Source organism: Blastomyces dermatitidis, assembly GCF_000003525.1.
Source record: "Blastomyces dermatitidis ER-3 genomic scaffold supercont1.14, whole genome shotgun sequence".
NCBI classification, from domain to species: Eukaryota; Fungi; Ascomycota; class Eurotiomycetes; order Onygenales; family Ajellomycetaceae; genus Blastomyces; species Blastomyces dermatitidis.
This window is the reverse complement of record NW_025544787.1, coordinates 686,020-707,491: the sequence shown is the minus strand read 5'-3', so window position 1 is coordinate 707,491 and position 21,472 is coordinate 686,020. Positions and strand designations below refer to the sequence as shown.

At 42.6% G+C, this 21,472-nt stretch overlaps 8 protein-coding genes across 8 annotated transcripts; 4 read left to right on the top strand and 4 right to left on the bottom strand.

Moving 5' to 3' along the window:
* Positions 1-1,118: 1,118 nt before the first annotated feature.
* On the bottom strand, positions 1,119-4,391 carry BDCG_09235 (origin recognition complex subunit 2). Its single transcript, XM_045425024.1, has one exon. It carries the CDS (start codon positions 4,010-4,012, stop codon positions 2,318-2,320), a length of 1,695 nt encoding a protein of 564 aa, XP_045273607.1. The 5' UTR covers positions 4,013-4,391; the 3' UTR covers positions 1,119-2,317.
* BDCG_09236 (uncharacterized protein) lies at positions 1,243-2,410 on the top strand. The gene is made up of 2 exons (XM_045425025.1): positions 1,243-1,794; positions 1,927-2,410. Exons 1-2 carry the CDS (start codon positions 1,462-1,464, stop codon positions 2,077-2,079), a joined length of 486 nt encoding a protein of 161 aa, XP_045273608.1. The 5' UTR covers positions 1,243-1,461; the 3' UTR covers positions 2,080-2,410.
* Positions 3,940-6,627, top strand: BDCG_09234 (arginine biosynthesis ArgJ, mitochondrial). The gene is made up of 3 exons (XM_045425023.1): positions 3,940-4,465; positions 4,520-5,026; positions 5,104-6,627. The coding sequence occupies exons 2-3, from the start codon at positions 4,524-4,526 to the stop codon at positions 6,020-6,022; spliced, it is 1,422 nt and encodes a 473-aa protein (XP_045273606.1). The 5' UTR covers positions 3,940-4,465; positions 4,520-4,523; the 3' UTR covers positions 6,023-6,627.
* BDCG_09233 (protein transporter SEC61 subunit alpha) lies at positions 5,517-8,729 on the bottom strand. Its single transcript, XM_045425022.1, has 6 exons — positions 8,445-8,729; positions 8,263-8,363; positions 8,024-8,191; positions 6,874-7,952; positions 5,829-6,811; positions 5,517-5,771 (listed from the first exon to the last, which is right to left on the bottom strand). Exons 1-5 carry the CDS (start codon positions 8,452-8,454, stop codon positions 6,730-6,732), a joined length of 1,440 nt encoding a protein of 479 aa, XP_045273605.1. The 5' UTR covers positions 8,455-8,729; the 3' UTR covers positions 5,517-5,771; positions 5,829-6,729.
* A 124-nt stretch (positions 8,730-8,853) lies between these two features.
* BDCG_09232 (uncharacterized protein) lies at positions 8,854-11,780 on the top strand. The gene is made up of 2 exons (XM_045425021.1): positions 8,854-9,871; positions 9,924-11,780. The coding sequence occupies exons 1-2, from the start codon at positions 9,827-9,829 to the stop codon at positions 11,577-11,579; spliced, it is 1,701 nt and encodes a 566-aa protein (XP_045273604.1). The 5' UTR covers positions 8,854-9,826; the 3' UTR covers positions 11,580-11,780.
* A 446-nt stretch (positions 11,781-12,226) lies between these two features.
* BDCG_09231 (uncharacterized protein) lies at positions 12,227-13,466 on the bottom strand. The gene has a single exon (XM_045425020.1). It carries the CDS (start codon positions 13,243-13,245, stop codon positions 12,439-12,441), a length of 807 nt encoding a protein of 268 aa, XP_045273603.1. The 5' UTR covers positions 13,246-13,466; the 3' UTR covers positions 12,227-12,438.
* Positions 13,467-14,042: 576 nt separating this feature from the next.
* BDCG_09230 (uncharacterized protein) lies at positions 14,043-15,346 on the bottom strand. The gene has a single exon (XM_045425019.1). The coding sequence runs from the start codon at positions 14,993-14,995 to the stop codon at positions 14,534-14,536; it is 462 nt and encodes a 153-aa protein (XP_045273602.1). The 5' UTR covers positions 14,996-15,346; the 3' UTR covers positions 14,043-14,533.
* A 3,634-nt stretch (positions 15,347-18,980) lies between these two features.
* Positions 18,981-19,556, top strand: BDCG_09229 (uncharacterized protein; the record flags this gene model as incomplete). Its single annotated transcript, XM_045425018.1, has 2 exons — positions 18,981-19,226; positions 19,362-19,556. The coding sequence occupies 2 exons, from the start codon at positions 18,981-18,983 to the stop codon at positions 19,554-19,556; spliced, it is 441 nt and encodes a 146-aa protein (XP_045273601.1).
* Positions 19,557-21,472: the final 1,916 nt, after the last annotated feature.

The window sequence follows — 21,472 nt, the reverse complement described above, 5'->3', positions numbered from 1 at the left end:
TCTAGGCCTTTCAACATTAAGTCCTGTCTCACGACTACCTCTGGGAATACTTGACCTACACAAGCGGACTCAAATAAACCACCATATCCAACTAGATTGAATACCATAATTACGGTGGCTTCCGTGAATCCTCCCGCACAGAGTCCACCACAATTAACACGACAGAATAAGCCATATGATCGAATGTTCTAGACAGGGTATGTATTTCTTCCCAGCACTCAGAAAGTCATTTTCCCTGATCCCACCCTTGCATCCCATTAAATCAGCCTCTCTCCGCCATCATCACCGCTCCATACAGAAAAACTCCCTATTAAGTGGCTGGAACGGCATTCCTGAACAAACCACGATCGAAGGTGGATCGTAAGTCCGCCAGATCTCAGCCATTGCTCAGTATACCCCAAGTCAGGTCGGCGGCTAAAGTTGAAAGCAAGTTTTCACTGGCCCGCTGCTATATGTTCCTGATGGACGGGACGGTCGCCGTCCATGTCATTCGCACTCCGCACAAGTATTGCGTCTATCACCAGCTCCTTTCTATAGTGGTAGGCTCACAGCATTAGGGCATATGTGTGAAGATTCAAGCCATGGCACAGGTTTGAGAGAGTTGAGGGGTAATTTCCTTAGTTAAATGAAGAGAAGTAAGTGAAGGAGTTTTGTAGCCGAGCGTTCGACTGAGGTTATGCGTTACCATCTATGATGTGTTGTAGACGCATTGTCAACGAATATAGATTAAATGATACTGGATGCAAGCCACATGGAGACTACTTAAGGATAAAACAAAAAAGATGGTTTAGTGGACGTACTTGATATCATTTTTCTCTGCTCATGCGGATAACGCGGGGATGAAAATCTGATTAACAGGAGGATTGTAGATCAAAACCTGCAATGCAAGACTAAAATGCTAGTTAATAATAAAATATGAATAGCGGAAGAGTCACTCACTGCGTAAATATTTGAAATTTGAGAACAAAGCGCTGTCTCTTACAATGAAATGCCGGCTTGCCATGATGAGTAATTCCCCTCAAATATGGCCTGATAAGAGTAATATCTAATTAACAATTGTGAGCCAGATAAAGTCATAAATACAACTACAGAAAGGTGGCGAACCAGTGGAAACGGGGTGGGAATTCACTAAACTCTATTGAGTAAGGCTGCCGTGATTCTAAGATTTAGCGTGAGTTTAAAAAAGCCTAAATGCACCTCCGCGCTCGGCCATGACATCAGCGCCGCCTTCCCCTGGTTTCCTTGGAACGCAAAGACAAGACGCCCAACAACGCTCCGAGCTTGGCAAGCGTGGGACCTGCATTTAACATCCCATACTCCGTACACCAGCACATATTATTCACCCCTCTTAGGAAAGGAATAACGTTGTCCATTAAACCCAATTGCCAAACAGAACACCCCTTACAAATCAAATAAAACCTACCAAATCAACCCGTGAAACACAACCACACAGGAAAAAAGATGGCCGCTCCTTTCCTCGCCCGCTTCCTCACCCCCGCCAGACCGTTCCTCTTCGCCGTTCCCCTCGGCCTCCCCCTCTACACTGCTCTCCCAAGACGACAACCCATCCTTTGCGACTTTGCCGGGCCCTTCACCACTACTAGCCATTCGCAATACGGCAGCAGCCCTGTGTCCGAAACAGCAAGCGGGATTCGCAGTCGGAGCGGAATTAGCGAGACAACTGCGAGGCAGATTAGTTTGGGAAGCGTGCTGGGGTTGGTGGCCGGGCTTGGGTTGAGGATATTTTCGAGGGCGCTCGTATTTGCGCTGGGGGTTATGATTTTGGGGGTGGAGGTATGTTTATTAAAATATTGTTTTAATTTATTTTGGTTTCATCCACATGGTTTTTTGTCTTTATTTGGAGGGCCAATGAATTGATTCTCCTATAATGTCTACTCGCTAACATGTGGTCTTGGAATCGATCAGTGGGCAGCCTCCAAGGGCTACAATATCGTCCCCACACGCTGGTTGCAGAAACATGTCAAATCCGCGGATGTTCAGCGGTTTGTGACAGAAAAGGTCCCCTTCAAAGTCAGCTTTGGAACGATGATGATGTTGGCTGCATTTGCGCAATTTTAGGAGCTAAAGACAACACCACGTATTGCGAGATGCTCTTTTTAATGTGGTGGATCTCTCCATCCAATGGAGATAGGCAGCCGCCTGGGTGCTCTGGTCTTCGTTAATTGTATTCATTTTATCTGTATATTTAAGCTGGGCTCTAGATATAGATAGGGTATCATATGCTTGTGAATATAATCATCTGGAATGGAACGCAAATATAGAAAAATGGGGAAAACATATGATGTGCTATAATATTTCAATCAATAATTAAATCTTCCAAAACTCCTTCCATCTCTTCTCTGGAGAGAGGGATTCCAAGCATTTCCACTCCGCTCGCATCAGTACGTGACACGATCATTTGATGGTCATAGAACTCCTTCAGCTGCGTACGGAACATCATTTCTGACGAGGAGATGAATTCTTCGGCAGCTTTGTGAAATAACGTTCGCCATTCTATGGCTATTTCTTCGCCCGCGTGGACTCCACGGGCTTTCTTTCCGTCTCCGTCACCATTATCCTCGTCTTCGGAAACATGCTGCTCGCTTAGTAGTGTGAGGATCTCCGTCAACAACAAGCGATATAGTTTGCGAGTATTTTCTGGAAGACTTTTCAGGACAAAGTTGACTCCGTCCTTTCCACCAATTCGACGTACTTGACGGCCGAGAAGGTTGTTTACCTCATCAACGACGTTGAGTTCCACGTCATACGATGCGAAGGTTGTGCAGTCGTGGAAAACAAAATTGAATTGATCTCGATGACTTACATCCCATAGCAACGGGAAATTCGGTGTATCAGCTGTGGCAAGTATATTGACCAGGGGTATGCTGGCAAGCCGTGCCAGAAGGGCCTGGTGAGAAGGACGCCGGAGGGGCGATGCATCTATGGAATTTATAAAGACCATAATTGGTCTTGGGGGTGGATTGGTATTTAGGATGGATTGAAGTAGCTCCAAAACCTCTGACGGCTGCATACCAAGTTTCGAAGGGGTATCAGGCCCAAGGATTGCGTTGATGATAGTCGAAAGAATAGACCGTATCGTTGTGCTAGACACGTAGCCATTCACAATTACGATCGTTGGTGGATCACTGTGCTGTTGGGACAGCCATTCCGCAAATCGATTCACGAGCCGCCTTTTTGAACCATATCCGTATAAACATATATTAAACCCCTCGCTCAGTTCAAATGCCCACTGCGGAAATGAATGTTCATGCAATTCAAGTAAAAACTCTTTTTCCTTTTGGTGTGGATCCACAAATTTGCTCATCTGCTCGAAATACTCCTCATGCGTCAAAAGCGATAGTTTCGCAAGCGTATTATTAGAAGTTTGAACAGGTCCCGGTCGATTTTGAAAGAAATATCTTTCGTGGGGTGGGAGATCTCCCTCGGGGGTCGGAGATCGCCGGTTTTTGGCGCCTTTAGGGCGTCCAGCACGGCGCTTTGGGGTATCTTGAGTCTTTGCAGCGCCGCTTACTTTAGTTGCTAGTCGCTTCTTTGTTTTCTCTTCCTCTTTATCATCCTCGCCCTCGGCCTCAGCATCATCGTCGTCGGGTTCCCAGATGGCTTGCGCCAATTGATCTGCTCCATCCCAGTCATCCTCGTCATTGTGTTCTAGAAGTACGCGCGCGCTCTTCCTCTTCGCTGAGCGATTAGCATTTCTTGCTACGGACGGAGAAACATCCGTCGCTTTTTCCCCCGTGGCCTTTGTAGGGGTTGCGAATAGCGATCTTGACTGGGTCTTTGGGACTGAAGAATTGTTGGTTGGCGTATTTGGATCGGGGGTAGGTTTTGTTTTGGGCCCATTCCTCGTGGAGTTAGGTTTTCTTGAGGGTGTTTGGGGTATGCCTGTGGTGGTGCCGTCAGGGTCTGTGGTCGTCCTTCGCTTTCGCGGTGTGGTGTCAATTGAGTGCTCCTCCTTTGAAGAATCCGGTTGCTTGCGCTTCATTGTAGTCATAGGCCATGGGCTTAGGTGAAAAAGACAACCAGAGATGTTATATAACTACTGAGGCAATGAGCAGAAGATGAACAAGCAAAAGCAAGCGCGTTGAGCTGGATAAGAACAGCGGAAGCTGTTGATGCAAACTCCGATCTTGGCAACGCGAAAACACGTGATATTTAAAGCAAAAATTCCACTTCAACATAGTGAGTCACGATAGGAAGGGAATTATATCAAGGGAAGCCAATTGAGTCCGCTTGCGGTGCTTCTGGTGGTTGTTAAATGCGGGAGAGCTCTTGCGGACTCGGTTTGGCTTGTCGGAATCCTCTCTACCTGCCATACTCAACCGTTCACGCTGAGATTTCTGCTTCGCTATAGTTACAATAGGTCGAGTAAAATCTACATATTGAGTTCTTGCGCTCTTAGGAAACCTTTTTATATACCGGGAAAGGTTTTGCTGTGACTTGCTAAGTGAGAACCCTATTATTTTTCTTCCCTTTGAACAGGCGCTGAGCAGAATAGCAGAATCATGAAAAGCACGCAGTCTTTTTCTGCCGTGGCTGGCTTCGTGCGCTTGCCCAAGAGCAGCCTTGGCCAGGTCCGATACTACTCTATTCTAAAGGATATGTCCATACCGGCTTCGAAGCAAAAATTCATTCCTAGTTCGGGCACATACCCTAAAGGGTTCCTGGTTGCTGGTGCCCATGCGGGTGTGAAGGAGTCAAATACGCGGTTCCCCGATGTTGCCCTGATATGCTCCGAAACACCATGCTCAGCTGCTGCTGTCTTTACAGCGAACAAATTCCAGGCGGCTCCTGTTCAAGTGAGCAAGCAGGTACTTGAAACAAGGCAGGGCACAGGTATCCGGGGAGTGGTGGTTAATTCTGGCTGTGCCAATGCCGTCACAGGAAAGGGAGGGCTGGAAGATGCCAAAATGATGAGCGCCAAAGTTGATGAATGTACCGGGACTCCATCAGCTGACCCCCAGAATACCAGCACTCTCGTCATGAGCACTGGAGTTATTGGCCAACGGTAAGTCCAATCCTATATCCCCTTGGTGTTGACAATTACAACGACGTTCCACAGCATGCTCACATATAGAACTCCAGACTTCCTATCAAGAAAATCCTTGACACTATCCCAACTGCGCATTCCAACCTGGCTTCAAACCACTCAGCCTGGCTCACGGCCGCCCGCGCAATCTGCACAACAGACACCTTCCCCAAGCTCCTATCGCGCACCTTCACCCTTCCCTCCTCGCCCAACCGCGCCTACCACTTAGCAGGCATGACCAAAGGCGCCGGCATGATCCACCCGAACATGGCCACCCTCCTCGGCATCCTCTGCACCGACGTCCCCATCAGCCCCTCGGTCCTAAACCCCCTTCTAACCCACGCCGTCTCCCGCTCCTTCAACTCCATCTCTATAGACGGCGACACAAGCACCAACGACACCGTCGCCTTACTCGCCAACGGCGCCGCGGGCGGCGAGACAATCACCACCACCTCCTCCCCAGATTACACCGCCATGCAAACCATCCTGACCAACTTCGCGCAGTCGCTCGCACAACTCGTCGTGCGCGACGGCGAAGGCGCGACGAAATTCGTCACGGTGCGCGTGCGCAATTCTCCCTCGCACGCGGATGCGAAGGTGATTGCGTCGACGATCGCGCGGTCGCCGCTGGTCAAGACGGCGCTGTACGGGAAGGATGCGAATTGGGGGCGGATCCTGTGCGCCATTGGGTATTCGCAGGGGATCGCGGAGGGGACGGTGGTTCCTGAACGGACGAGTGTGAGCTTTAAACCGGTTGATGGAAGTGAGGAGTTGAAGTTACTTGTTAATGGGGAGCCAGAGGCTGTGGATGAAGAGAGGGCGGCGCGGATTTTGCAAGATGAGGATTTGGAGATTGTGGTTGATCTGGGTGGGGGAGAGAAGGGGGACAAAGGACTTGGTGGGGAAGAAGGCGTGTATTGGTTCTGCGATTTTAGTCATGAGTATGTGACTATCAATGGGGATTATAGGACTTGAGGTAAAGAAAAGGGAGTTTGAGGAGGGGGTTTGCGGAGAGGAGAGAAGTTTTTTTGCGAAAATTTCTTTGTTTATTGTTGTATTGTTTCTAGATAAGGCTTGTTTATTGCCTTGATGCGGGATGTTGGTTTGAAGAATACAGTGCGATGCTTTCTTCTCCAATCATGCTTGGAGAAAGGCACTTATTCTGAAAAACAAACTCGATTCATTATACACACAACTAAATAGGTAGAAAGCAGGCAGGTTGATGTATATATACATTTTGGTTATTTCTCATCTTCCTTTTCTTGTTTCGCGAAAACTAGGCCGCTCTAATAATTTTGCGCTTTTCTCCCTCCTAGCCAAATACAATCCATGTTCCTTCAGTGAAAATGGATTTAGAAATAGGTGAAGTTGAGGTATGAGAACAAAAGAAAACGGAATCCAAGAAGTTTGGTGGAAAAAAGGCTGTTGTGGATTGTATTCTGCTCAGGTGTAGACCTAAACTCATTAGGGGAGAAGAAACCGATTCCCCCGAACACTACCTGGCTCCCGTCACTTGACTTTTCTGGATACTCCGCCCGAAGATTCAACTTATGTGATACGTCACAAGAGAGAGTATTTATAACCACCACAGAACAGAAAAGAAAATAGAGAAAAATATAATGGGAATATATTAAGACAGACTGTGAAAATATCTTCCCGAATTGTCATAAAACGAGATTCGTTCAGTTTCCGGGCACTAAACCTTTCAGGCCAGCACCGAAGTCACCTTCTCGTGCTGCGATTTCGAAATATCCGTAGATGATACTATACAACTATTAGTGACAACGCGATATGTGACGGTGACGAACAATAACTGAAGGACTTACGTGACAGCCAACAAGATACCAGTGCCGCTTCCGAGAGCCCCAAGCAAATCACTAGCCACGGAAAGAGCTCCGATACAGGCACCACCGAAGGCAGCTGCAGTAGGGATAACGCGCTTGAGTTCCTTGTACATGCTCTGCTCACGGTGTCCAGCCATCACAAGTCCCTGATCTTTGAGCTGCTTGGCAACATCGCGGGGAGCAGAGCCGGAAACCTCGATCCAGGTCTTAGAGAACAAAGCGCAGGCAACCAACATGAAACTGATATAGACAGCGGTGTGGATGGGATCCAGGAGAGCTTCCTTGAAGTTGAGAGGGGGAGACATGTAGTAGGCAATTCCAGAGGCAGCATAGAGCTGAGCAGATCCACCTTCACGCGGTTCCCAGACTCCTAGAAGCTTAACAAGAAGGTTATCCGAGAAGCGGGAGTACAGCATCTGGCTGATCAGGAAAATGTTGGAGCAGAGAGCGGACTGAAGCATAATTGGCATATTGGAGGTATAAAAGAGGCGAACGGGATAGGAGCCACGCATGCCACGCTGGCGGGAAGACTTGACAGGGATCTCAACGCGGAAACCTTGGAGGTAGATGACGGTTGCGAAAACGAGGAGAGTGGCGAGGAGGTTCATGATATTGGGGAGATTCTGGCGGTAGAACGCCTCATGAAGAGCACGCTGCTTGTCTGGCCAGGTGAGCAACAGGTGGAAGAGAGCGATGACGGCTCCCTCGAATTCCGGGCCACGTCCAGTATTGATGGTGGTAGGAGAGAAGGCCTTCCAGATAATCGACTCGCAGATGTTGGTTGCGATGAAAAGAGAGATACCGCTTCCAAGACCATAGCCCTTCTGGAGAAGCTCATCCAAAAGGATGACAACAAGGCCAGCAACAACCAACTGAACGATCAATAGAACACAGACACCGGCACCAAGGTCGCTCGGCTGGCCGTAGAGGCCGGTAAGAACGTAGACACATGCCTGTCCGAAAGACAGGATGATTGCGAAAAGCTTTTGTGCGGTTTGGTAAAGTTCGCGATCGGTTTTAAGGTCGAGGTTGACATCGATGAGGTGAGTTCCGGCAAGAAGCTGCGAAAACATGTAAGTATAATGCTGTGATTTCCCCGAACCAGCCTGTCTCTCTACCACATGAAGCGTACCTGGAAAACCATGCCAGAGGAGATAATGGGAGTGATACCCAATTCCATAAGGGTACCACGGTTACTGGCCAACATCATGCGGAGCCAGTAAAGCGGATCGGAGGTATCTGAAGAAACAATACCATAGAGCGGCATTTGGCTCATCACCAGGAATATAAGTAGAGTTAACTATGCGCAAATAAATCAGTACGCGGACAGCCACGCAATTACGCGCGCTATGGCAGGATACAGCAACATACACCTGTCCACATCAATTTCTGGTTGAAGGGGACCTTGGTTTCGGGAGCTGCCACCTCCGGGAGGAGGGGCGTAAAGGGCTTGATCAAGTCGAGGAAGCGTACTATTGTAGTGAAAATTAGAATCCGAAACAGAACGAACTGCAATTGTTGGATATTCCGGTACAGGTGTCAGGGATACTCACGGCCACTCATTGTGACGGCTTTGTCCTCGATTGACCCACGAATTAAAGGAGTGGGAAAAAGAAAACCAGGCCCAGGCAGAGACGCGGGTTATGAAACCAAAAACAGAAAAGAAAAAAAATAAAACACAAAAAAGGAGAATTAAAAGAAGAGAAAGAAAGGGAGATGGCGGGCAGGGAGACAGAAAGGAAGTAGAAAGAAAGGACGAATATATGGAGATTAGGTTGAAGGTTGAGGTTGAGGTTGAGATTTGGCGATGGTTTACTTCGGGCGGCGTCTGAGTTGTGCTTGTTGTCCAGTTCGGGCGGCGCTAACGCATTAAGGACACTGTGGTCGCAGCAGCGGGGTCACGTGCACCACGCGCTTCTTGGAACCGCCAGCCTTTTCCCTTCTTGGACTAAACTCGACGCAAACCATCAACCACCACCTTTATCATTAACCTGCGTATCAACACATCAACTGTCTTTCTCTCCTTACAGCTCCATAATTCTTCTTGTCCTTGGGCTTCAGGCCTTACCCCGATAGACAAGCAATGCCCATGGAGTTAAGAATGTCCTCTTTATGCTTTTTAGTTGGATTGAGAACTCTCAAACCTACATATTTGCGGACGGTTTACAGCATCCATACTATATGCGTGACTTTGGCACATCCCGGTAGTTGCCAGTAAAGGGAACTCTCCGGTTATCCTTGACGACGCATAAACCCTCATGCGATTAAACATTCGCATCTATGTTTTACTAGCTTGTCTCTACATTTAAGTTTGTTTGTTCACGATAAGGTTTCGCGGATTTTACCATGGACCTGTCTTGAGCTTGTTTAAACTCAGGCAGTTAATGGAGAAATGGTTAATATCTACCGGCCAGCATTGTTGACATGCACTCGAGAGCAGACAACGGGGAAGATTCCCAACTCTATTTGCTATTAGAACCTTCGCATTCACGAGTGCCTGTACAACTACGTTGTTTAATACAAAGGCATTTTCCTTCTGACATGACTTACTTTTCTACTTCTTCTTTTCTGTCATATATATGGATGTATAGCTGCTCTGATGCGTCAATAACACTCTCCATCCAGTTTTGGGATTCCTGAGATCTGCTACGTGTTTCTACTACAGGTATATCTAGCATCGCCATATTATTTATATCTTGATCAAATCTCACGGCCTTGCTTCCTTCAAACGGCCCTATCATAGAAATTCCGTGGCTCTCAGGCCTCCAAACCAAGTAGCACGCCTGCGGTACACACCACCACGAAGTTTTACACCATCTCCTGTCCTCATTATCAGCGCCGTGCGCAATTTAGGAAATATCCCATCCCGTCCATCCATTTTTTTTTTTTTTTTTTTTTTAATTTATATTTTTCATCCTTAACTGGTCACCTCAGTATGTTTATTTTAGAAAAGTTTTCCGCAGCCGCAACTAGAATGAAGGTTAGTCCTCCTCTCCCCATATATTATTTTACGCATGCACTTACAGTGCTAGTTGATGTCATTCACGCGAATGATATCCTTCAAGGGACACGGCCATGCCTCTGTTAGTCCGACGGTTGGCAAAGCGAAAGCTCGAACAACCCGCCTATCACCCCGGAGTTGGCGCGCCGGAAGACCGTCAAGCTGCAAAGTAGATTCGGAATTGATTCTCGAAGTCTCCCCTTGCGCTTCTCTGCGCCCCTTGCATCCGCCTGCATCACCGGCCGTTCTCGAAAATGCAAACGGTTCATGCAGCCGATTTTCCACTCAGGTAAATGATACCTGCTCTAACTTTGCGGAAGAGGGCTCTATTACAGGTGCTCTCGCTCCTCCCGTTGAGGCTCCACCTAGCCCTATAGTCGTGCCCAGTAGCAACACTCCTATTCTCCAGGACGGCGACATAGAGGAAGAAAGAATGACGCCCTTTGATGAACCTGACTTTCGTCTTCAATATGAGCAGCAACGGCATGCAATTCACATCGCAGCATTAGAAGACGAGTATAAAGAGAAAATGAGAGCTGTTGTCGATGAGAAAAATAAGCTCAAGAAAGAGTTGGAGGATGCTAAAAAAATAAGGGATGCCTTTGAGCAACAAAAAACATTTTGGAATGAAAGGTTTGTTACTGTGAGCAGAGACCGAGACGACAAAGTCAATGAACTCAAAAAAAAGCTGGAGGACACTAGAGGAGAAAGAAATATCTTTGAGGAACATAACATATTTTGGAGCGAAAGGTTTGGTACTGTGACAAGGGCCCAAGATGACAAGATCAAGGAAATCAAGAAAGAACTGGAGGACGCCAGAAAAGAAAGAGATTCCTTTGAGAACCAGAAATCCTTTTGGAACGAAAGGTTTCTTACTGTTACTAGACGCCGAGACGACAAGATCGATGAACTCAAACGGGAGCGGGATCGATTTCAGGCGTCATACACTGCTGTTGAACCGAGAGCTAAGGCTTTGGAAGCCCTCGCAAATCACCAACAAGTTCAGCTCGAAGAGATGGAGAAGGTAATAGAAGAGTCTAAATTACAGCTTGGGAAACAAAGAGAAGAGCTCGAATACCGTTGCCAGGAAAACAACCTTTTGCTTAAGCAGATTGAAGAATACGAAGCCAGCAACCTTACATATTTCCAAAACTTCCACAATCTCGCCCAATGTACAGAACAATTTCAGAGCCGATGTGCACAACTCGAGCAGGAGGTAGAAAAGCTAAATGCTACCAAATCGGAACTAGAAGCTAGCTTGACTGCGGCTCATGATAAAATCCAGATCTCAACCCTCAAACAGCTGGCAAGGGAACAGGAGCTCTCCGAAGATATCTACCTCGCTAAAACACGACAAAATATTGCTGAGTATCACCTCTCTTACCTTCAAGAGACGTGGCGTGCCGAGCATACCAAATCTGCCAATGAACTTGCGGACTGCCGGGCAGAACTCCTACTGAAAGATAAGCATATCGATGTGGTTCGCCAACAAAAGGATTGTTGTCAACACGTCATTACGGAGGTGGTTTCCATGCTAGCCGGTCGGGCTGAGGATGGAAACGAGTTCGCCCGACAACTTTCCCTGTACGTGTCGGAAACTCTTGATCGAAATGAGGAGCTTGGACTGCAGATTTTCAACCCCCATGGCAAAGAGCTTAGTGACAGCGAGAATGAGGGTAGCGGGTAACATATACTTCTCGAGCCCTCCACCTTTGCTCTCTCCGGGCCTCTCTATCATTTCGGATGGAAGACGAATTTTACTCGTTCCAATTATTGTTTTGGTGCCGGTTACTCATCTCCAAGATTGAAATGCAAATCCTGCTTAGAATCTTACTGACTGCCTTGTTCCTTTTGCTTTGATTGCAACGAGAAAAAATTAAAATAAAAATAAAAATAAAATAAATAAAATAAAATAAAATCATTTTTGTCTTTGACACAGACTTAGCCGCCTAATAGTCACTTCAAGTTGTAAGGTGTGCTTTTATGTCAAGCATTTGTCTCAGTTTGAGTTGGTTCAGTTCCCTTTTTTTTTTTTTTTTTTTTTTTTTTTTTTGGGCATCCATTTATCTGTATACTGGTGTTGTTAAATGCTACTGATGTCCCTAATAATATAACAGTTATTTGTCCGGGTCTAACAACGTCATAGTTACAGTGTTTGCAAGCCGGTCCGCCCCCCCCCCCCCCATTTTCTCAGTTACTAATTACATCGTTCCCTTTGCTTTATCTATCGTTGGAGGTTTTTATAACTTGGATATTGGTACGGAGTACACATGTACGGCATTACAGCATGATGTCCTGTTCATTTTTGCAACTTGTTCATCGATATTTGATTCGGCCAGATTGTTTTTGCAACAGTACTTGGAAGTTAATATTTGTGGAAGTTCGAAAGAAAAAGAAAAAAGAAAAAAGAAAAAAAACCATTACATGCATCATAAAATGAGCCTAGCTAAATGCAGAATAATACTTAATGATATCATACCGCAAACTTACGCGTAGACATATAATTTCCCATGTTTTCCATTTCTAGTGGTTGCTCAGTGAATTATTTACATTGATAAACCGGAGGAAACACCGGCAATCCGTGACCCATCATCAATGACATTATGACAACCATCCAACTTCGACCAGCCTGCCTTTTCATTTTCCATTCGACGTAAATCCCTTCTCTCTTCTCCCTCTTTCTCCTTCCTCATCCACTCCTCCCACTTTCCCTCCCACTTCCCCGTCACAACCCCATCTTCATCATTCTCCCTAGTTCTCCCATTCCGCTGGTCGGAGTTATTATTCCCAACGAGCCTCCCAAAAGCCAGCGCAGTCCATACCACCCCATACCAACCCATCCAACATCCAATCCACATCATCCCTGCCACAACAGTCCCCGAAACCGTGACGGGTACAAGAACCAGTAACGCACCGCCGATAACTAGCGCACTTAGTGCTACAGCGCCCAGGAACGTCAGGACTAGCGAGAAGAGTATCGTGCCTATCGCGAAGAGGGTGAAGAGAAGTAGCGGTAGGGCCGCGAATAATAGTTGGATTGTGACGAAGGTTGTTATGTGGGGGTGAGCGGAGAGGCGAGCTGAGTAGGTGTCTATGAAGGATGAGAGGTATGATTTGGAGGATTCTGGGAGATGCTTGTCCATGGCTGTTTGGAGGGGGGTGAGGAGGGCGGTTAAGGTTGCGAGAAGGTTGCTTGATGTTGAAGTTAAGGTGGAGCTGTGGGAGTCGCTTTTGTTGGTTTCGGGGAGGGTCGTGTTGGTGGTAGTTGTGTTCGTGCTGTTGGCGGCCACGGCTGTTGCATCGCCCTTCACGGGAAACTCCGGAATTGCATCCATGGCTGCTTGGACGGGCATTTTGACTGCTTGTTGCCCTAGATGTTGTTCTTTGCTAATGGGCGGCGGTCAAGGAGCTGTGGATAGTGTGCATTACGTTAGGCTTTTTGGAGTAGCGATTAGGTGTGAACCTAAACCGGGGAAGGGATAATATTCGATCATCCAGTTGGATTATGGATGGCCATTCCTGGGCTGCGATCAAGAACTTTAGGAGGCTGAATTGGAAGGAAATCTGGGGTAGGAATAAGGTTAGGGTTGGTGGGGCCTCATTCTCAGCCGCGGGTCATTAAAAGCTAATTTTGACGGTTGGCTGGCAATGCTTGTGGTGTGTATCTATCCGTCTACCACTCAGGCCCTGTCTCTCTCCTGGAGAGCATCAGAGTAGTTAATCACAACTAAATGAGACAAATACAATATGTTATGGGGACAAAGAAAGAGCTCAACATAGGCATGTAAGTTTGTATAGTTTATATATACATAGAAAACCAGGTAAATGAGAAATGTTCTTTTCAAAGAAACAAGTTGAGTAAATAAACTTCAGATGAACAGAGAAGAGTTCATTAATATAATTTCTACATCTTAGAGGTAAACTTTGTACTTCAAAATTTTCTCTGCCTGGTTAAGATCTCGATTAAAAAGTACTGTATTCATTGAAAAAAAAAAAAAAGAAAAAAAAAAGAAAAAGAAGTCAAGGACAATGCTATATAGTGACTTGCAGATGGAGACTCATGCATAGCTTAGTTCTCATTTTTACTGTTACTATTTGTTATCACATAACTCATTCTATCAAAATCTTTTGTAAATAAATACTCCTATCATATTATTTGAAAATGAACATATGTATGTACATGCTTATATTCATGCAGTGCCAAGTAAAGCCATGCATATGTCACATTTCCATACTCTCCTTGCATCATTCATGGATTCACTCTGTGCCACCCATAATATGAAGGGGAAATCATACAAGGGATGGGGTAGGTCCCAGAACATGAAAATAGAAAAGGCATAATGATAGAAAGGCCTCTTTGAGTAAAGACTGGGTTAAGGTAGAGATCCTGAATCGCCTATCCTGTGCTTCTGACTACGCTGTATATGTTGGTTGTGAACAGTAGCGGCTGGCTGTATTACAGAATAAATATATCAAGCATAGTTATCTGAATAGCATTTGCTCAAATTGAATTCTCCGATTTGAGCAGTCTTCATTACGAAAAGAGATGAGACAAACTAAACAATATAGATGCACTCAATCTCTCTCTTATAACTCTCACCCCAACACCGATATACATGTGTCTTGCATAAATCTAATGCCTCAATTGAACGACCCCTGACTAGGTTCCTCATCCCATCTTTCCGCTCCCTCAGGAATCTCAACAACTGCCTCCTTGCACCAGATGTGTATCGCACCCGCCATCATTTCCTTGTTCAAGCCCTCAAGGCATCCGGCCTTAACACTCAACCGTTCCTCCCCGCGCACCCGATGCATCAAGCGTACCCCACACTGCTTGCAAAACAGACAGTCCATAATCTTGTTGGAAAGCGTCTGCCGTCTGTGGATACCAATGGCTGATGAGGATGTTGGGTCGTAGTTGGTGATTGTGTGGGAGACACTAGGTTCCGGTTCTGGGATATCGAAACTGGGGAAGATGGCCGTTAGGCCGTAGGAGGAGGCGGATTGGTGGCGGCATTGAGTACAGTGGCAGATGTAGATTTTCAGAGGGCGGGGGCAAGGAGTGGTAAAGCGGATTAGACCGCATTGGCAGCGTCCTTCCATCTTTTTGTTTCTTTGTTCCACTCTCCTTATTATCTTTTTGAAAACGGATTGGTATGATGTGTATATGAAGTTGAGAAAAATTGTCCAGTTGGTGTGTGAGATCTTCCTAAATTCAGGAGGTTATTATATGCAGGAGAGATGGCAGGTTGCGTTTATTCGGAATAGTTGAATAGGAAAGCAGAAATGAGAGGTCGCTTTGCTATTAGTGAGTAATTAGTTATATATTTAACTTAGCTTTGCCAAACCAGCTTTCCCCGCATTCTGGCTATTTCGGCGTCCATGCCAATGCCGTCAACGTCAAGGCTTGGTGTTTTAACTCGCTGGCCATAATCACACCAATTCTTCCATCTCCTGAAATGCATTCCAATTCAAAGCGCTTGGTGGTCGATAATATGAGTACGATAGCTAGATTAAATATTTAATTTCCTCAAGTTGTTCGCAGAAATCCGTCACTCACGTCCAGGTATTCAAAGCTCTTTGCTATTATTAAATACACTCTGCAGTTGATAATATCCAACAAATATATATTCCAATTCCTATTTTTGAAACAAAAATGTAAGTTTCATTCCTGCTTCAAAAATATCATCAAAAGAATCTTGCAAGAGTTACCTGACTCCCAGGCAAAGACACTATGTATATAGAAAGTCACCAGTAACACTATCTACAACATAATAAACTTGGTCAGGCTGGAATCTCTCGTATATAAAACTGAGAGAAGGTCGGTTTGTCAGGAAAAAGAGGTTATACACTACTGAACGCCACCAACATCGTATTACTACAATATTTCTCATCATCATCAGCTTACTACAATGCTCATCTAATACTCGCTTATGCTAGCTCTCTTGACTCACACATATATTTTACTATAAATAGCTCCATCTTTTGTATGAAATAGATATATTAGATAGTGTACAGATAATATAACAAGCAGATCTTGATACAAATAAGATTCATATGTCTTCAACATATTCATCCATGACACTCAATCCGACAGTTATGAGCCTGGTAAGCAGCATCTGAAGAGAAGCGTGATACATCACTGATCACAATCCTCATTCAAATTTGACAACAATCATTTGAACTGAGATGATTGTTTCTCATTCATATATAATCTGAAATACTCAACTGTTATATCATACACTGATCTCAATTCTCATTCAAACTGATAACTATCATTTGAACTGAGATGATAGATTCTCACTTGTATACATTCTGATATACTCAACTGTTATACACTCTGATTTCTGATCATATTCATAAATACTTGAACTGATTTCTCAATTCATTCAATATAACTGATATGACAGATAAGACAATGTCTAATACAACTGTACATCTTAGCATTTCTGAAGATTGAAAACTTTGATACAAGCATATGCTAGAATATGCAAAGAATAAGAAGATATCAGACTTCATCAATCTTAATAAATCTGATATCTTCTCTGAACTAGAAGAACCTCTGAAATCTGAGTATTCAGAAGAAGTCACTGCAGAGGTCAAGATAGTATATAATATTAAGATCACTGTGTGAAAAATTAAATATATGAAATATGAGAAATTGAATAAAGATATAATAAAGATATAAGATGTTATATAAAGAACAGTGAATGTCACAGAGCTATAACATATACACAGTGAGAATAATGATATAAAGAATATTATTCAATTATTAAGAGATCATCTCTTCTTCACAACTGCAGACTATTAAGATAATATGAGAATCTAATATCATGATCTCTGCAAAGCACTGAAAAACAGAGATATTGTAGCGTACGCCGCTACGTAGAGTCAGATATAAGGGTAAAAACTTGTCTTATTCTCTTAAAGATGGAAGATGAGCGTACACTCTTATATATACAGTGATTGTTCTATAGAGATTAGCTCTTGTAGAAGAAGTGATTGTCTATAAAGAGAAGAACAGAGACTCTGTAGAGAAGGAGCAGATACTCTCATAGAAGAAGTAATTATATATGAAGAAAAGAATGAAGACTCTGTAGAGAAGAAGTGAAAGCTCTCATAGAAGAAGTGATCACATATGAAGAGAAGAACAGAGAGAGAAGATAGAAGCAGAAGCTTCAGAAAACAGCAAGAAATGAAGTGAAAGCTAGAGCTGAATAGAGAATTGACTTGAATAGAGGGCAGAAGCATGCCACAGTTCCTCTATTCAAAAGAATGCATTTGCAGAGAAGAAAAAAATGATGTTGAAAAAAGATGACAGGTATCACAGGCGCTAGGCCCAAAGAGGTGAATATTGTTCAGAAGTACTAGTCTGTTTACATATGCTGCAGATATCATAGAAAAGGGAAGACTGAGTGATAGAATCACTTATTCATACAAAGAGTGATCAGATATAAGAATTATTTGTCTCTATAAAGAGTGAAAGATGTAAGAATGACTTGAAAAGAAATGATAAGAAAGAGACAGAAGTTCTTTAATCTAAAAACAGCTGTAAGAAAAGAAAGAGATTGTAAAGAAATTATAAAAAGCTTGAATGAGAAAGAGTTCTTTAATGAGATAGATGAGAGCAGAAGTTTCATTATAACAGAGAGAAGATTCTGTGAGTGATAGAGATTGATATAGATAAATAATCACATTAATATATATATTATAATCACTTTCTTCTTATTCTTCTCTTATTTCTCACACATCTCACTAAAATTTAATATAGCAGAATTAACAAAAATCATGACATATAGAAGATTAGATCACAGAAACAATGAGTCTTAAGAAGAAGTCAACAGCTGTGAAGACAGACACAGTGAACATGATGAAAAAGGCCTTAGTCTTAGAGAAATTGTTTCAGTTGTTAAGTCAGAAGAAGCATGATACCCTTCTTTATATAAGTGATAGAGAAGAGAAGATAGATGAGAAGATCAGTGAAGAGAGAACAGATGAGAATGAGATGAAAGAAAATAATAAAGATAAAGAGTTAGAATTTCAGACAGATAAGCTTCTGACACTATCAACTTATCTTTTCATATATAAAGTAATCAAAGACTAAGATAAAGAAAAGACAGTGATATCTCATCATCACTCAGCTAGGCTGCATGATATTACTGCAGAAGAGTCAACAGATGAATTGCATAACAGAAGCTTGAAGAGTTAAGAAGAGTCTAAGACTGTAATACAAAAGCTTATAACATCATTTACTCATTTGAAAAAGTTGTGACTGTTCACACACCAGTTTTCAGAAGAAGATATTGAGATGAATGAGAGAGAAGAGAGTCAGAAGACTGCTGCAGAAGCAGTCAGTGATGAAGAACTGCAAGTAGAACTGAAAGTAGAAGCTGAATGAACAGATACAGATGCTGAAGAATCATTATCAATGAAAGAGAATAAGAAGTGCTGAAGAGCTAGTCAGAAGCAATATAAGACTCTGAGTGATGACATTTTGAGAAAGTCAGAGTGAAAGAAGAATGTCAAGAATGATCAGATGCCTTGATTATATGACACAGTATATATGAGATGCCTGCATCATGATGATAAGATCAACTTGCACTTTCAGCAGAATGACAAGCTTGCTCATCTGAGCATGTCAATTATACAGAACCTGACTGTGAAGAGGCTTGCAGATGCTGTCTCAATCATTGAAAGACTTACAGAATATAGTGAGAAGATGTTATTTATCAATCATAAATTTTTCATTTTACTCAGTCAGTGATTAATTAAAGATTTAAGATAGTTATCTATCAAGTGAAAGTTACACTGATGAATGAATAATGATGAGCTAATCACTTCACAGACTATCAATTCTAAGAGTTTCACTAATCAGAATATCATTATTCTGCAGACCTGCAGGGAAATAGCTTCTATATCATATCAGTGTTGTATGAAGAGTTAGAGATAATTTAAGAAATGTGTGATCACTTCTGCAGATGACAAACAGACACAGCAAGGGCATGGCACTTGTGCTAACTGTCAGTGAGAAAATAAGGGATTTCACTGCTCTTTAAATCACTGTAGCTGATATGAACTTGAACAAAACATGAATAACTTGCTGTTTGAAGAGAGTGTGTCTGAATTTGAAAAGACTGCAGCTGAGAAGACAGATATTAATGACATCATTGAGATCAGTGATACAGAGAAGAAGAATGATTCAACTATAGTTTCAATGAAGAGAACATCTACATCTTTTAAGCATAAGACATTGAGTCTGATTGCACTGAAACTCTCAAAACACATTCAAATCAGTGAGCAGAGTATCTCAATATCTGTGAAGATAAGTGATGAGGTGAAGACAAGCTGTTCAACCCCTGTTAAGATGATCAATGAGACTAAGATAAGTGATGTGTGACAGTCATCAATTCTGTCTTCTGAAGACTGCATGATTAATTGTAGAGCTTAAGATCTGAAGGTGCTGAAGCAGTCATCTAATCTTAACAAGTATAATCTGAACACTGTTCAGGCTGTGCAAAAGGAACTGAACAAGATAGCTGAGTTCATCAATGTGGTTTCAGCTGCAGAGAATATCATGACTAATAATTATTTCTTTAAGTTACTCAGTGAGATGTGTTTCAGTGATCTTGTGAATAAGAGATTATCAGTGAATATTGCATTTTGAGATACATATCTCACTGAGCAGGAGGTTAAGCTGCAGAAAGAGCTTGAAGATAATTGATAAGAAGAGACAGAGTGAAATGATGAAAAGAGTAGAAGATGATGATTTTCTTGTTTTCTTTATTTTCTTATTTAATAGCTAAAATTAGATTATAATACATTTCCTTTCTTTCTTTCACTCTGTTTCTATTTTACTTTTCTTTCTATCATTTACTCAGCTGACTGTGAGACTTCTTGGTCATGAAGACCTTGACCAGGTGTGGAGTGTCTTATGCAATGACTTCAAGAAGCTCTCAGGTCAGATCTTCATATTTCTTTCACTTAATCTGAAGATAAGTCTTACTGTTCTCTGTGTACTTTCTTATGATGTTTTCAACTTTAAATTGCAACTGATCATCAATAAGTACTAATTCTAGTGATAAGTGCTTCATATTCACTTCTGTTAACACAGTCTTTTTCAGATGAATAATAAAGATTACTGAGTGTATTTATTAACTGACTGACAGTTTCAATTGAAATGCAGCATCTGATACTTTCTGAAGAATGTGAAATGAGCCTATCTGTAAGAGTGATAGCTTGAATATCTCTTTTAATATATAGCTCTTTTGAGCTTTTTGAGTGAGGTTTAAGAAGACTCAATTGCCAATCTGAATAGTTGATTAAGAATGAAATCAGTCAAAGAACTCAGTCATTCTAGCTTTTATCAAAGTGTATAAGTCAAGAACATCTTGCTGCATCACATCTCACATGATGATGAACTCAGCTACATCTAGCAGAGCTTTCTCATTGTTTAATAACAGTTATCTAGACTTTACACCTGTGAGCAATTTGAAGAGAGAGATCATTGCTGGCTATACAGCTACTGAGTTCAACACTCTTTTCACTTATTCAAGCAGAGCAGTTCAATTTGCTTCATATTCATCTATAAGAAGTGTTCATAATGTGACTTCAACTGTGAGATTGATTCACTCACTTTAACTGTTTAAGTGAGAGTTGTAGACAGTTGTCATTCATGTCTTAATTCTCATGAGTTAAAGAACTGACTTTCAAAATTATGATATAAATTTGAGATCTCTATCTGAAATAATCATCAGTGAGAGCTGCTAGCAGCAGATCATCTTCTTATAGAAGTCTTTCACTTATTATAAAGCATCTCATTATTTCTGTCCTGTAATTAGAATTACTGCTTTCAAAAATTTGTCTGTGACTGTCAATATAGTGTCATGATTATCACTCACAGATAATTCTGTAATAAAATCAATTGAAAGAACTTCAAATAACTGTTTTAAAAGTGAGATGAAGTGTAATTTATCCTCTGATAAGTGATTCAGCAGTTTGACTAGTTGATAATTGAGACATTGTGATAGATGGTTCAGGATTCTCTTTCAGGCATGGAAAAGAAAGAAGAACTGATGAATAAGGTTTTTCATTCAATGAAGGCCAGGGTGACCTGCTGTGTCATAGCATATATGAATAATGTCTCACATCAGTAATTTGAGAATACAGAGATGCAATTCTTTGAAGAACAATAGCTCATTCTGCACTGTAAATGACTGATATCACTCTTTCTGACTGGCCTTGCAAAAGACCTTTCTCAATGTCAGGTCACAGAGAATATCTCAGTATAGTTGCTTTTTGAATTCATCAGTGAGCTCTATTGCTGTAGTTGAAATCATACATATCTTCACTAAAGATATGTCTGTCATTGATCTGTCTGCCTGATTAATGATGATCTAATGAATTTTTTTCTGCTCTTCAGAGAAAATCTCTTCTGAATCATTATCTAGACAGTGCAACCTGAATAGAGTATCAGTATTAGTATGTACAGTGCTCTTGTGATAGCAGATTATCATTCATAGAAGATATGAGCTTAGAACTAAGACTTAATTTATCAGTCAGTTACTATGATAATCTATTATC